General features: G+C 36.9%; 1 protein-coding gene across 4 annotated transcripts; it reads right to left on the reverse strand.

Annotated features, from left to right (window-relative positions):
• Nucleotides 1-921: 921 nt before the first annotated feature.
• Nucleotides 922-15,625, reverse strand: LOC100781180 (COP1-interacting protein 7). 4 transcript variants are annotated; one of them, XM_006606314.4, is made up of 13 exons: nucleotides 14,926-15,625; nucleotides 14,653-14,835; nucleotides 14,193-14,313; nucleotides 14,069-14,108; nucleotides 13,877-13,929; nucleotides 13,738-13,793; nucleotides 12,930-13,082; nucleotides 12,595-12,791; nucleotides 10,837-12,329; nucleotides 9,484-10,437; nucleotides 8,154-8,556; nucleotides 1,366-1,431; nucleotides 922-1,233 (listed from the first exon to the last, which is right to left on the reverse strand). In XM_006606314.4, the coding sequence occupies exons 1-13, from the start codon at nucleotides 14,982-14,984 to the stop codon at nucleotides 1,163-1,165; spliced, it is 3,849 nt and encodes a 1,282-aa protein (XP_006606377.1). In that variant the 5' UTR covers nucleotides 14,985-15,625; the 3' UTR covers nucleotides 922-1,162. The 4 variants fall into 4 exon arrangements, with proteins under 4 accessions (XP_006606377.1, XP_006606378.1, XP_006606379.1 ...); XM_006606315.4 differs by lacking the exons at nucleotides 922-1,233; nucleotides 1,366-1,431 and adding an exon at nucleotides 1,643-6,514; XM_041013392.1 differs by lacking the exons at nucleotides 922-1,233; nucleotides 1,366-1,431 and adding an exon at nucleotides 6,816-6,938.
• Between the last annotated feature and the right edge of the window lie 1,206 nt (nucleotides 15,626-16,831).

Genomic DNA, 16,831 nt, shown 5'->3' on the forward strand with positions numbered 1-16,831 from the left:
TTATTTTATTTAACTTCATAAATATTATATCAAGAGTCTATATAAATATCATATCAGCACCAATCAAAGTTATATTGATTTTAAATGATAAACTGAAAGGATTAAAATTACCAAAAAACCCATATTGGATATGGCTCGTTCCAACACAAATTTTTTTTATGAAATAAGTGTTCTAGATTTCTAGCATTAATTTTTTTTAAAAAAAAATACACCAAAAATAATTAAAAGGCTAACCGATCAATTAGCCACAGGTCATCTTTTAAGGTTATCATTTTTTAGTCTTATAGTGAATTTTTTATTTCTTAAAATTTATATTTTAATTTTTAAAAAATCTTTTTTTTAACTTCGTTAATTAAAGAATTTTAATAATAAAAATCTTTAAAAATTAAAATATAAATTTCATGGACTAAAAAATTCACTTATTAACGATTAAAATTAAAGATATATTAAAAAGTTATAAAAACTAAATAGATAATTAAATCTTCTCGCAATATACTTCGATTTGGATATAAATGGTTTATGATTAAAATTTAAGAGACATTTTGAAAGTAATTAATTTATTAAATTATATTACATACAATCTTGTTAGTCCACGGGAATTATTGTTCATAAAAAGTTTCGGTAAATCTCAACCTTAATTCAAGATTTCAAGTGACATAAATTTGCTCAGGGTTGCTTGTCCAACCATGTCTTTCTATTCAACTGGAAAAATGCAAGTAGAGAACTATTTTTGTTTTTTTTTATTAAAGATTACTAGTAAGTTATATTTTACAAGAGAAAAGTTATGAAGACATCTTTTAACACTCTTTTGAATACATTATTATGATTAGTTAAAATTTATTAAAACTCACAAATTTGTGAGATATAATGCATCGCTCAAATTATTTTATGCGCAAATTTTGTCATATATAATGCGGAATATAAAACATCCTCAATCCAGAGATATATAACGTGAAATAAAATCATGTGAGTAAAATATACAAATCACTTGGGCATATGCACATCAAAACAAATATACAAAAGACCAATTTCATAGCAACACATTACTCAATCTTCTTTCCTAGCTAGACAATAACTCGTGACATTTGAAAAAATGAAAAGAATCAAGTAAAGGGTCTAGGTTGTCACTGCATCAATCTTACCAATAGCAGCATCCACTCTATCAAACCATCATTATCTTTTTTTCACTGTTCTTGCTTCGAAATGGTGATAACAAGGAGAAAGATCGAGAAGCTGCACAAAAATATTTGCCAAGTCCATATTCAGAAAAAGGAATCTAGATGATTTTGTAGCAAAAAAGGTACGGATAAACGAAGAGTTGATTCAAGTCCAATTATGAAAATTTAGGATGCAGTGAGTGCTTACACTTTTGTTGAGTTGTGCTGGCAGTGGGAGTTTCATCTTGAGATATTAAGTTCTTTAAAGTATGAACTGAAGGTGACATGGACATATGGTGATTAGTTTAAGTATATATATGTCAAATAAAATTGAATTTGTGAACTTCATCATACTTATAACCACAAAGGCAATTATAAAACTGAACAAACGACTGTATATGAAAAATTCAATAAGATCTAGCTGTTCTGAAGCACAGGCTATATAGTATAGTAAAATACACTTTAGCCAAGGCATCAGCCATCAGTTACAAGTAAAACAATGAATGATATAGACTATTGGCATTTTTTAATTACAGTTATACATGTTCAATTTACTCTAAACTCTAATGTACAATTTGCATTTCTAGTGAAACAAAAGTCATTCCTAAATGTCAGGATCCAGGTCAGTTAAGGTTCTAGAGAAATCAATTTCATTTCTGAATGTTGGGATGCAGGCAACTGAAGTTGACACTCGACACAAGATCATTACGCAGTGTGAGAGGAAATCTGATCTAGGCAGTAATAATTAATTAATTATGTACAAGGAAGTTACTTGGTGTTGAGAATCAGTATTCATATTCTACATTCATTGTAATAAATATAGTTTATAGGCACATACATAATCACTGATCTAGAGGAAATCAAATATCCTCCATTTATTTGTAACAAGTGCAATAAGCCTATATAAACTCAGTCCCGTGCTGTATTCAGACACAGGGTACCTAGAGCCTAATAGAGGCACCTCGATAGACCCATTATCCCTGGCTATAATTTTCATTTTTTTCGGCGAACCACTTGCATCCGGTTCAACCTCCTTAAGCCCCTTCTTCATCGGTGCACTCTATTCATTCGTTTTCCGATAACTTTTCTAGCAACCACCGCAGCAGCCGCCACCGGTAACATTTCCAGCCGAAGATTCCTCAAATCTGTCACTCACGTCTCCATCGGAGTTCTCACGCACCGCTCCTTTGACGAGCCAAACAGCAGCTATCCACGGTGCATGACGGCGCATGCGCGACCCTTTCCGGACGCACTTCCAGTTGTGATCTCGCCTCCCTAAGGTGACCCTAGCCATGGGGTTTCGCTTTCATCAGAGCACTTTGACGAAAACTCTATATTGTGTTCTTTTTTTTTTTTTTTTGCAGGGGTTGTTGTTCGTGTTTCTCTCTCACCATGGCTTTTGATGGTAAGGCAGACACTCCAATTTTTTCGAACCTCCCACTTTCTATTGAGAAGTTGGATGGTTCGAACTACTCTACTTGGGCATCCAGCATCAATTTGTGGATTCACTACTTCTACTGAATCCATACCTAAGGCTGAACATGCACAATGCGAAAGATCGATTGTTAGTTATGCAGTGTTATCAGGTCCACTCTCTCAAACCAAATTTCAGGCCTCACAACACCAATGAATCGCTTTGGAGTGAGGCATGGCACAAATGATGCTCAACGGTCATACGGCGTGTGCAAAGACTAGATGACCTTCCTAGCTCTTCTGCAATTTCACGGGCCCAAGTCGGCCTACCTAGGGCGAGTTCATGCAGCTCTCCTTGATTTTAATGCGCTTCTATCACACACACCAGTAAATCTATTGCTTGCATCTCTCCTTCATCTTCCTTGGGTCCTTGGGTACTTGACTCTGGTGCTACTGATCATATTTCTGGTAACCGTTCTCTTTCTACGTATGGCTATTTACCGACTATTACCTCTACCAATGGGTCTCAACGAAAACCCCAAGGCATTGGCACCACACACTGTCGAGTCTGTCCTTTTGTTACCTAATTGTTCGTTTAACCTACTCTCTGTACATCATCTTACTCAAACACATGATCTTGTCGTTACATTTACTAAAAGTTCTATTATATTGCAGGAACGGATTTCGGGACAAACGATTGGCGTCGGATGTGAATCACATGGCCTATATTATCTCTCTGGGTCGCCGCAGGTGTGCTTTTCCATAATTTCTCCATTAACAATTCATGCTCAATTGGGACATCCTGGTCTACCCACACTTCAGAAAATGGTTCCCAATCTCCATCAGCTGTCTAGTCTACATTGTGACTCATGTCAGTTCGGGATACATACTCGTAGTTCGTTTCCTAGTCGTGTCAATAAAAGGGCTGCATCCTCATTTGCTTTGGTTGACTTAGATGTTTGGGGTCCATCTCGAGTTATTACCCCAACAGGTTTTAAGTATTTTGTCACTTTTATAGATGGTTTTTCGCGTTACACGTGACTCTGGCTAACGAAAAATAATCCTGAATTGTTTTCCATCTTTGAAAAAATTTATAATGAAATAAAAACCCAGTTTGGTATACCTATCTGTTGTTGTCGTAGTGATAATGTCAGAGAATACCTCATCAATTTCAGTAGTTTATGGCGTCCAAAGGCATCCTTCATCAAACATCTTATGCCCATACTCCACAACAAATGGGGTTGTTGAGCGCAAGAATAATCACCTTCTTGAAGCAACCCGAACTCCTCTCCTCCATGGCAAAGTTCCCTTACGTTTTTAAGGTGATGTTGTTTTCACAGCCTGCTACCTCATTAATCGCATGTCATTTTCTATTCTAAATGACCAAATTCCCTACTTTGTCCTATATATCACCTCTTCACATACTTCCTCCTCAAGTTTTTGGCTCTACTTGCTTTGTTTATAATTTGAGCCTTGGAGTTGGCAAACTATCAGTAAAGTCTCTCAAATGTATTTTCTTGGACTACCATCGCGTGCAAAAAGGATATCGTTGTTTTTCTGCTGCTCTTCAACGGTATTTCATTTATGTTGATGTCTCATTCTTTGAGTTTGTTCCTTATTTTGAGTCTGCTCACTCTAATGCCGATATATGGTGTCCTCTCACCCCTGGTACTCCTAATAACACTGCTATTTTCCCCTTCCTATTAATCCTCAAAATGAATCAGTTGTTCCACCCAAAGAGCCACCGGCTGCACAACCCTTTCAAGAACCAGCCCTTACACCGACTCATGATGACATAATAGAGGCCATGGCAGATTCTTCCCCTATGTCATCTCCTATATCGGATTTGGACTTGTCAACCTTAATTGGCCCATTGTTATGAGAAAAGGTATTCGTTCTACCCAAAACCCATCTCCTCACTATGTTAACCTTAGCCATCATAGGCTCTCTCCCTTGCATTATATTTGTTTGTCCTCTTTGTCTTCTGTGTCTATCCCTAGTTCTCTAGGTGAAGCATTATCTTACTCGGACTGGAGGCAAGCAATGATTGATGACATGTGCACACTTCAAAGTAGTGGCACTTGGGAACTAGTCTCTTTCGCCAGGAAAATCTGTTGTTGGGTGTTAGTGGTTGTATACTCTTAAAATTGGCCCTAATGGAACCATTGATCGTTTCAAGGCACATTTGGTGGAAAAAAGTTACACTCAGGTGTATGGATAAGGACTACACAGATACTTTCTCTTCAGAATCCAAAATGGCTTAAGTTTGTCTTCTTTTGTCTATGGCTTCCATCTATCATTGACCTCTCTTCCAGCTTAACATAAAGAATGCTTTCCTACATGGCTATCTTGAGGTAAAGGTTTATATGGAGCAACCAACAGGCTTTGTTGCTCAGGGGGGACCATCGAACATGATGTGTTGGCTTCGGAAGTCTTTATATGGACTTAAATAGACCCCTCGAGCCTGGTTTGGCCGTTTTCGTACTGTGGTACGACAATTTGGTATGATTCACAATGAAGTCGACCACTCTGTCTTCTACCGCCACGCACCTTGTAGGTTTTTTTTTTATCAGCAAAAGTATCATATATATTATAGAAAAGTGCCAGGGGTACTAAGAATACAGGAGTATGACTGTGTGGGATGATGGTCCCACTGTTAGATTCCAGACTAGATACATTGTTACATTTGGTCAATAGCTACCCATCTATCCTAGTTACAGAAAGCTGCTGAAAGGTTGCTGGACTAGTAATTGTAATGCTCTGTAAATCCTTTCTCCAATTCTCTGAACCATGACCAGACCAGGAACATTGCATCCTCCATCATTTTGCTACCATTAAATGGTTCGTTTGAGAAAATAGTCCGATTTCTGTGCTGCCAAATTGTGAAGGTTAATGCAACCCACCAGCATTTTCATCTATTGTACTGTTTCAATCCGAGTAGGCCAAAAGAGTGTTGCAAGAAGTGATGCCTTGGGTTGGCTGAAAATGCTCCCGATGTGTTAATCCATGATAGGGATTCCCACCATACGGGTTGTGTTTTTGTACAGCTAAAGAACAGATGTGAAGCTTCTTCCTCATAGTTTCTGCAGAAAAGGCACAATGTGTCATTTAGCTGTACTTGTCTCCTTCTCAAATTATTTTTAGTTGGCAATCTGTCCTTGACTAGCCTCTAGGCAAAAATGGCTGCTTTTGCTGGGATTTTTAGCTTCCATATCTCCTCAAATGCAGGATCAGTATTTGCCTTTGCTGCTTCATGTTGCATCAAATGGTATGCACTCCTTGTAGAGTAGTGTCCATTAGGTTCCGATTTCCATACCCAGCAATCTGTTAGGTGTCGATGAATGGGGAACCGTGATATGTCTTCCAAAAAGCCAATAGTTGCGGCCACTTCATTGTCAAACAAAGGCCTTCTCCATTGAGATTTCCACTCCCATGCTGTTTCTGTGATTTCCCACTTGATGGACGAGCTGTTGTTGTTGACAGGATATTTGATACAGTCTTGGATATTTCCTCATTAATGTCTCCCCTTCACCAACCCATTTGTCCTCCCAAAATCTAATTTTGTCCCCACATCCGACCTTCCATATTGTTTCATTTTGGAGCACTCTATTCAACTGATTTTCGTGTGTCACCTCCATTAGATCCTGCCACCATATTGATTCATTGTTGGCTCGTCTGGCTTCAGCTAATGCTCGCCATCCACCATACTTCGACTCCAATATTCCAACCCACAATTCTGAGTTCTACTGCAGCATGTTCCATCTCCACTTCCCTAGCAATGCCTTGTTGAATATCCTGATTTCTTTTATTCCCAAGCCACCCTTTTCCTTTGGTAGACAGATTGTCTCCCATTTGACCCACGCAACTTTCTTTTGATTCGGCCCTCCACCCCATAGAAACCTTCATTGAATTTGGACCAGCTTGACCGCCACTTTATTGGGATCCTGAAAAAAAAAAAAATTGGGATAGATGTTAGGATTGATCTTATTATTGTAGGTGACATTGTAATAACAGGTAGTGATCAATACGACATTACAAAATTGAAACAAGCCTCTGTCACCAATTCCAAACTAAAGACCTTGGTAAGCTTCGACATTTTCTTGGTATCAAAGTTGCCCAATCCAAGGATGTTGTGGTTATCTCTCAGAGGAAATATGCCCTTGACATCCTAGAAGAAACAGGCCTGTCAAATGCCAAGCCAATAGACACTCCTATGGATCCTAGTGTCAAATTGCCACCAAATCAGGGGGAACCATTCTCAGACCCTGGAAGATATAGGAGACTGGTTGGGACACTAAACTACTTCACGGTCACTCGTCCTGATATTGCCTTTGTAATGAGCGTGGTAAGTCAATTTCTAAACTCTCCCTGCCAAGATCATTTGAATGCAGTCATTCGAATCTTGAAATACATTAAGAGATCTCTTGGAAAAGGTCTCATTTATGAAGATAAGGAACATTCTCAAATTATTGGCTATTCAGATGCAGACTGGGCAGGGTCACCCAGTGATAGACGCACATTAGGATATTGTGTATTGATTGGAGGAAACTTGATATCTTGGAAATGTAAGAAGCAAAGTGTTGTAGCCAAATCAAATGTAAGAGGACACACAAATGACGCTAATATGTGACAACCAAGCAGCTTTGCATACTGTCTCCAATCCAATCTTTCATGAGAGGACCAAACATATTGAGGTGGATTGCCATTTTATCTGAGAAAAGATTGAATCGGGAGATATTACAACAAGATTTGTTAATCTCCAGTGATCAGTTGGCAGCTATCTTCACTAAGTCTCTAAGGGGACCGAGACTTGGTTATATTTATAACAAGCTTGGCACATGATTTATATGCTCCAGCTTGAAGGAGAATGTTGAGAATCAATATTGATATTCTACATTCATTGTAATAAATATAGTTTATAGGCACATAATCACTGATTTAGTTAGAAGAAATCAAATATCCTCCATTTATTTGTAATAAGTGCAATAAGCCTATATAAACTGAGTACCATGCTGTATTCAGACACACAGTTTCAGTCTCAATATGCCTCTGTTCTTTCTCTTTAACACTAGGCAAAATCATTTTTATATTAATTTTGGATTAGGCTGTTATAGTTATGATGTAATAGTTATAGTGATACATAAGTCGTGTTACAGTCTTGTAAAAGGGAATTAAGGTGCTTGTTTGTTATTCCGTGTTTTGAAGGAGGAAACTCCTTGTCAAGGGAAAACCCTGTGTTCGTATTCAAATCTGGCCATTATTTCTATCACTCAGAATTTAGTGTGTTTAATTTTAGATTTCAACATTGTTGAGGCTTGTGCAGGGTTGTCCCCAAACTCATTTAGTATGGCCAGATTTAACATAATGGGCTGGACCTCAGCCCTCGAATCACAGGTTTGTCCTTCAGAAAATGTGAGAGCTGTGTATTTGGTAGATAATATAATAGTATCAACATTCAACACTATGATTACTAAACTTGAGGCCCTAGAAGTGGCAGTATAGCATATATCTGAAAGTTTTCCCGGGAAGTACTAATATCTGGATACTAGTTTATTATGCTGATGCCTATGATGAGCAAATTACCTTCGTTAGAAGAACCGTTGGTTCCAACCTCATCTGCCTCATTGTCAATGCTGACATTATCTGATTCCATGTTGCGTTCAGAAGCTAAGCTATGACTCCTTTTTCCAAACTTTAGCAGTCGTCTAAACCCTTTGGATGATGATTCCTTTACCAGAGGCTTCTCAATTGCTTCAGGAATCTTCTCAAGTGTTGAGTTCTCGTTGTTAGACACATGTACTTTAACAGTCTCCACACCAATTGCTGCAGTCTCTAAACTTGGAGGGGCTGCTTTACCATACTCACTATTTCTGGTACTAGGATCTTCCATAGAAGAAACCCGAGCATATGGGGCATGATATGTTTCCGCAGCAATACAAAGACTGGATGATTTTGAAGTTTCTTTCTCTATATTGTCAATTTTGACCTGATTTTGGATGATATTATATTAAAAAATAGTTGATGAACTAAGAAGGTATCCCATCCATTGAGAATTTGAAAAAATATACGAAGACATCCAAAATCAAATTAAAATTTATTGCTCATACAGTTAAAGGTTTAAAATAACACATAATTGCTGAGATTTAAAAATCAATTATCAGAAAATTTCTAATTATCATAGAATTGAACAGAGTTGTTTTCCAGACATAATATCTTAATTGTATAAATTAGAATGTGTGGGAAATCGAAAATTTTAAACACTGGAAAGTACAAGGTGGACCAGATGATGACTCTTGGTGCAAAAGTAAGGATGCTGGTCTGTGATGTGAACTATGGGTAGAAACATTAACAAACACAATAAAAGTGTGAGAGTAAGGTTGCACAAACAACCCTTCCCAGAACCGAAGTCCAACAATGGTGGGAGCCTCACGCCCCTAGGCAATCCACACACTGAACCAAATTTTGGTATTATAAAGCTATTTCCACAATTTGCAATAAGCACATAGAATTGGAAGTACATTCTTGAGCTTAGTGAAACATAGCTTATAGGAAACATAACATACAAGGAGTTATAAGGTTGGTTTGGTGGTTGAAGGGAGAAGGGGAGATGGAGAGGTTGTGGATTCGAATCCCTCCCACAAACAATTTAACAAAACTAACGACTAACATTTGCTGAAAAAAAAGGTGCAGTTTTCAAGTCTTACATAATAAGTAACATTGAAGGAATATAGATGGCAGGAAAAGGTTATTGCAATATCCATATTTACTGTAATTTATTTGAAAGAGGATGTGCTGTCAGCAGCAGAACATTTGTTCTCATTATCATTATAATGTTCATGAAAAAGTTTTTGATGCACTTTAAAAGAAAGGCAGTTAAACTATCATCAAAGCTACTAAAGTTATCAATACATACCTCAGTAGATATGGGTTGCAGGTGTGATTGTCTCTCTGAGGTTTCTTTATCTATTATATCCATGCTTAACGGTGAAACAGGAGCACGAATAGCAACATAATTAGATGCTGTCTCTGTTTTTTCCATCACTTCATCATTATCATATTGTTTCTTTGGGATATCAAAATTTTCTTCAGAACTATGAATAGGGGGGACATAAGGTTTCTCACGCTCAAGCATCACAACAGTCTTCTCAACTACAGGATTATTGTCTCCATCATCATTGAATGAAGTACCAATTTCATTTTTCTTCAGCATGGTACCTTGTGAATTCATAGAAGACTTGTTATCATTCAACTTATGTGCCTTCTCTTTGACTGTGGTTCTGTTCTGAGGAACCTCAGTTGCTTTGGATGTTCTGATTTTCAGTTCTGGGAGGGCTGCTGTCTTGCTTTTATCATGGTTCACAATAGCAGAAATCTTTTTGCTCTCGGGTCCATCAGCTGCTTTAGTCTTTGATATTGTTCCAGTGCCATGTGGTTTAACTGAGGAAGTCTGATGAGTAGTACTTATTTTAGGTTCTGACAATCTTCTAATCCTTGCCATTGATGCCTTAGTATCAGTTGTGTTATCATCCTTCTCTAGCTTAGATTCAGGCAAAGAAGACACTGATCGGCTTAATTTGTTATTATCCAAGTGGCTTCTAGAAATCAATCTGCTGGTTTTTGAGGCTTTCAAAGAATCATTAGATCCAACAGATGCAGTTCTGACAGGGAATCTTTGAAGGGGTGAGGATTCTCCTGGCTCCGAATCACAAAATTTTGACCCTTTATGGGAGCTTGGCGAAAGTTTTGTTGGAAGTTGTTTCTTGGTTAGCTGTGATGGCGACTGTGCAGTGATTGCGCTACTCTTGGCAGCAATCCTCTTTTGCCTCTTCATCTTTAAGGCTTCTAGGCGTTTCATCTCTTCCTCTTCCTAATTATTATAAACAGAAGGAAATAAACAATGTTGAATAACAGATGAATGCGAAGCATATAAGGTGAGAGATGAGAGCATGAGAGGAGCAAATCTCAATCATATATTTAAAATGGAATGTACCATTTTAATTACTAACCATTCATGTACGGTTGTATAACAGATTTATTCTTCTAATCTTTTATGCTCTCAGTCTCGCTAGATATTTGCACCAGATTAATGGCCCTAAAAACATAATTTTCCAATTAATCTAGATGTAAATGCACTAAACTATGTAAAGGTCCTTTATATAGGGTCACTGATCTTGATTAATTGTTTCACATCCATTTTAAGCTAATTATGAAATAGAAACATGAAAGTGAGAAGGAAGACTGGGAGCTGTGAAATAGAAGTGAGTACATTCTCTTTCTTCATTTTCTGGAGATCAGCTTTGTAGTTCCGTAAGCTCTCAGCACGTGCTCGTGCTTCATCCAAAGGATTAAGTTTAGAAGTCTTCCCTCTCCTTATCGGCCCACCGGTCTTTCTTTTATCAGAATTATTCGAGGTAAGTTTTGATTTTGCCTCCTTATCCAACCTCTTAGATCCTGGTTTGGTGTCAGTCACTACCTCTTTGTTCTTATTTTGTAAAGTACCACCAGCCTGGGCCTGCATTTCATAGTCTAAAGCAGGGTCATAACTCATCGATCCCCTTTCAGCTCCTCGTTCAGGCAACATGCTCAATTCATCTGGCTCATAATTGATATGGTTTATCTCATCAGAAGATTGCTGCACCATTGGGATCTCCGAGTCCATGTTAATAGCATTTCTCTCAACATTTCCTGCATCATTGACTCCCATTGATCTATGCTCCAATATGTAGGAATCATCATTCATATCATGAAACAACTTCCTTTCTAGTTTACTGTTTGAACAACCTAGTGAAGTTTCAATATCCGAGGAAGGGTAAGCATTGCCAAATTGATGTTCTTGCTTGGAAATGATGAACTCATCACGGGAAGCCCTCCTATAACCACCCTTTTTTCCAGTTACTTCTAAGGATTGTACATCATCTCCAGACCAACCATCACCAGACTGTCCTGCGCTTGCAGATAACAATAAATCATCACTGGATGTCTTAGGCATGTGAGCCAATCCTTTGCTAATGTTATGCATATCTATAGCAGAACTTCCTTGAACTTCATGCATTTCCCGGTCATTAAAAACTAAAGGATCATTGACAGCAATGTGTTTTTTTCTTCTCACGTCATTCACCTTTTCCTGATCATATTGGTCTTGGTCAATGACATGTCTGTCTTCATCAACATCTCTTAGTAAACAATTTTGGAATGCTTGCCAATGGCCTCCATCTGCATCCTTCCCATGCTTGGTTTCTTCCTTATCAGATGAATCCAATTTCTTCAAAGATTCTTTTCCGGGTTCCCTTCTCTTAGAGGTCTTCACAGATTCCTTATTATCTTCACCGGTTTCTGAGGCAGAATCTGAATATGATCCACTGCCAGAATTTTCTGCCATTGTTATGTAATTGATGTTCCGAATGACCACCACGCCAGATTTCTGTCTACCTGATTGCCTATCCTTCTTCTGTTGATCTCCAGTATGTGAACCTTCCCTCTCCATATCCACTTCATCCTGTGTTTCTGATTCAGTATTGCTGTGCCTACTATCCATGGAATGCCTTCTGCGCCCGTTATTTTGACCAGCAATTAGTCTGGGGTCCTCCATAGGAGAATAATTTGGCTGCATAAATGGACTGCTTCCTGGATATGCTGGATAATAGGGAATGCCTTGCACTGGATATGGTGGTAAGACTGGTACAGAACCTGGGGGAGAATGAACAGGCCAAGGAGGGAACATATGATGTGGAAATTGGCCTTGAATATTATCTTGGTTATCTACAGATGGTTGGCGGTCCATTGGAGGCACATCCGGAAATTTGTAAACAAGAATCTCAAGACACATTTGAAGTAACAGTTTATTGTTTAAATAAAATAAAAAAAGGAAAAAAGAAAATTGTGAATAGCAGGATTGTTACAAACATGTGTATGCATGTGTAAGTGCATGTAAAAAGCAGTAATGAATTATTATAAATGTAAATTCATTAAGTCATGAACAATCCATAAATTCATAATTTCACAATATGCTGGAAATGCCAGGTACCTGAACTTGCCTTCCCATTACTCTCAGAGTCCAATTCAGTATGGGATGCGGAGGCCATATTGGGAAGTATAATGCCAGAAACATTCAACGAAGAGAAGTCTGAGCGATTGGACATTGTTTCAGCAGCTTCAATTTCAAGCCATTGTCCAGTTTCATGTTTTCTTCTCCAAAGATCCCTGAATTTTGTGCATGCATCCCTGACATGTAACAAAAATTAGCAAAAGCAAGATTGTCCAGGCCATATGTACATTACAGGTCAATGGGTGAAGAACACAACACTTCACCAACAAATATCTAAGCTCATAATGGTCTATGAAAAAAATAAGTTTCCTTACTTCATGCGAGATGCTCCAAAGCATTCAGCAAATGACATCAAAGGTGGTATATAGTCAATGTCAAAACCAGCAGCAACAGCACGAGCAAATGCCATGCCTTGCTCTTTCTGCAATGCTGACTTACGTGTGTCTAGGACTTTCAGAAGATGAACTCTAATACAACATGTAGAAGTGAATGAGTTAACAATCTGTTTCACATAGTGCAAAGAAACTCAATAAATAAACTTCACCATATTTATATACAAGCAGCTCAGACTCAATCTAACTGAGCATTGATTAAAAATTTATAACAATGTAGAAACAGTTACCAAAAAGCTTAAGCTATCATAGATGCATTAAAAAACCATCTCCATTTGTATACCTGCTCAGCAATCATAAATAAATGAAATGCATAGTTTTCTAACATGCTGCTTTCAATACTGGTGGATAACCAATTACGCTCAAGAGGTAAATATCAACTATAAATTTACAGTCAAGCTTATGAAAGATTCACCATAAAATTCCTTTCCTGCCTAACTCCTAACAGGGATGTTTAAACTAAAAGTAACTTGATCAGAATTTTAATTGATTTTTTTGAAGTAACTCTAACGGAATGGCAGCCTTCCATGTTGGTGACATCTCTGCTTTATGCACTACAAGCATATTCTAGGAAGAAAATTAACTGATAGAACTTAATACATGCAAGATCTGGAACGGACACTTGACGAATTTTACTATTTAATCATAAACAACTTAAACATTACAATTTTCTACTCTGTGAGAGATGGTCATAGAAAAGGATGAAAATAAAAGGACATAAACAATTTACTTTGAGCTTTCTTCCAATGAGGTGCTTCCATTTGCTTGAGGTGGCTGTGCTTCAGGCTGGCACATAACCATACGGATTGATAATAAAATAATAAAATCAATATAAAAATAGGGCATTAATTGTTAAAGACCCTACTAACCTTGTAAAGTACAATTGCTCTCTCCTCATTAGTATCCTGCTGAGTCTTCCTGCCTGTGCAAAGCAGCAAATTTGGTTAGTTGTAAACAATTATAAAACTTAGCAGGGCTTTAAAAACTCCTATATTTGTTCAAGTTAGTTAGTTGTACACAGTGACAACTTGCAACAGTTGTACTTGTGCTTTCAGAAGTACCTTCAGTGCTTTCAACATGTTTTACTTGATTTTCTTCCACCTGTACAAATACTCGACTAATGAAACAGACTTTTTAAGTGCCATGGGAATGAATCATATAGAGTAGAGCTAGATATTTACATACAGTGTTAGTCCCTAAAGAACTATTTCCTTGAATTGCAATTGCCTCTTCAATCTGTAAGATTTCTGATTCTACAGTATACACACGTTCCAATATCTCAGGAGTACTCACAAAACGAACAAACCTACAGAAGCAGAGAAAATTAGTCGAGCAGACTAACTTTCAGTTACATGGTCATAATATATATGTTTAATTTCAAAGCATGGTTTCACTGCCATTTCCCCAGCACTTTCCTTTGCTTTGGAAAGTGTAAAACAAAAGAGATATACAAGAATTTTGGTCTTAATATCACAGCAACTAGAAGAGGGACTTGAATTTCAAAATGGCAGTAAAGAACCATGCTGAGCACTGGATACAATACAATAATAATACCAACGATAATCTCTAAGAAGCATGTTTAAATGGATTCAACTTTCAATCTCCGCTGAACAGAACAATAAACCAAAATGCTAAAAAGTCAAACCTTTCAACAGTTCCCTTGGTAAACCATGAGGTATCAGTGTTACCCTCAGGTGGCTCAAGAACAATTGAATAACCACCCTTGTCCATCTGATTCTGAGCAGCCTTCAAGTGGGAAAGAAAAGGGTTGAGCAAGCCTGAGGCAATCTTCTCCTTCTTTCCATTCACAGTTATAATCAAGTCAAACCTGATTTATAGAAGAATCAAACCCACAAGTAAGGCTATAAACATGTAAATGTTTTCAATGAACATTCACATAAAAGTATTTATCTATTACCTTGTTCTAGTGGGTGTAAGCTGAAACACAGCTAAATCCAACCTTGTTGAAGTGTTCATAGTTTTGTCAAAAATAGCAACCAAAAAAACTGAGACTAATAACCTAGAAACTGGGTTCTCACCAAAAAAAACCAGATTGCAAACACAAAGGGTGTAAAAAAATTAATCAAAGACCCAAAACGGGTTCAGTGATAAAAAAACAAACTTTTCTATATTAAAAAACACCCTTTTGCTTCAGGACTCAGAAGAAGGAATAAAAATAGAAAGGGAAGTGGTGAATGGAGAGTGTGACAGAGAGAAAGCATCCAAAGATTGTTTCTTTGTTGTTCTTCCTACTTGGATACCTATTCCAACCCCAACTAGGATGACCAATTTTCTAACGTGCTGAAAATAGGGGAAAAAGTTGAGGGCATAACGGGAAATTCAGAAAAATGACAGAAACTATTGGATGCGCCGAAGTGTGACAGTGACAGCGTCAGACAGACAGAGCTCTATTTGTAGCAATCGCAGGGTAGACCCGAAATTACTACTCTACCCCTGACTTTTTTAATTAACCACTCTGCCCTGTTTGGTGAGTGTCAAGTTGGCTACCAGTTTCAACCGTGCCTTCATCATCAAAGATTAATAATTATTTTCCTTAAAAACACTTTCGATTTTGACTTGCCAGTGTGAAATTAGAAAGAAAAAAAAATGATTTTGCACTGTCTAGATCTTGTTTTATTTATTGCACTTGCTCGGTTAATTTAATTTACCATTTAATAGTAATCATATCATTCTTTAACGTAAAAAAAATCCCAGAATTTTGAATGGATTTAACTTGCTGATAATGACCCACTCCTTAATTAATAATTATTTAACACATTAAATCGTTAATGCTATAAGATTATGCGCGTGTGACATGTATACACACACGTAGAGGACTTGATTCGAACAAAATCTTTAAGACCAAAGTATTGGACTAAAAATATAATTAAGTGATTTTTTACAAAAAAATAAAAAAGTATACAAAATTAAATAATTTGTCGTGATGTCTTTTAATTATGGGTTTAATCCGATAATCAATTAAACTTTTTTACCAAATAAAAACACGACGGGTGAAAATAGAGTAGTAGATAGATATCATTGGTTAAGTACATTACAAAGGAAACGAGATAGAAATGAATCGATTATGAATTATCAACACATTTTGAAGCTAATTGAAAAGCCAAAATACCCACGAGGCGTCAATTGCATTTTGAACACTTTTTTTCCTAGAGATCTTTAGAAGAGACGATGAGGAGGAATCTATATTCTTAAGTTATGATGAAGAAACGAACCATCATCATCACCACCAAATCCCTCAATCATTGTAAATGAAGAGGAATATACTCATGAACAACATATAGTAGCATTTATTTATGTTTCCATATAAAATTGTATGCTTCTGCCTAGTTGCTTCCCACAGTCTTTTTCTAAAGAGATATAATTATGTTGCCTTTTGCTCATCTGTTTCTTATATATTGGTTTTTATATTAAACTGCCTGAAAATTAGTATAATATTTAGATACCATGAATGTAACGGAAATAATTGACTACGCGTTATATTGTAAAATAATAATGTCTTCGTTCAAACCGACAAACTTGTGCACAAACATAAGCATGCTTGTGAGATCTCATATCTCCAGATCACAGGACATGGTAACTCCTCAATAAAATTCTTGTCTGTTATTTTTTGGTGTGTATCATTTCTTTTCGGCGTATCTATTTTTTTTTTCTTTTTGGACCATTTAATTTGAACTGTAATAGTATATGATTTTGATTTTTTTTTAAATTTTATTGAGTTTAATATTGCTCAAGACCAACGACTTGTTACATATTTATTTTATTTAAATATTACAAAAAAATCAAACTTAATTGAATTTAAATAT

The sequence above is a fragment of the Glycine max genome, chromosome 20, assembly GCF_000004515.6.
Source record: "Glycine max cultivar Williams 82 chromosome 20, Glycine_max_v4.0, whole genome shotgun sequence".
Lineage (NCBI taxonomy): Eukaryota > Viridiplantae > Streptophyta > Magnoliopsida > Fabales > Fabaceae > Glycine > Glycine max.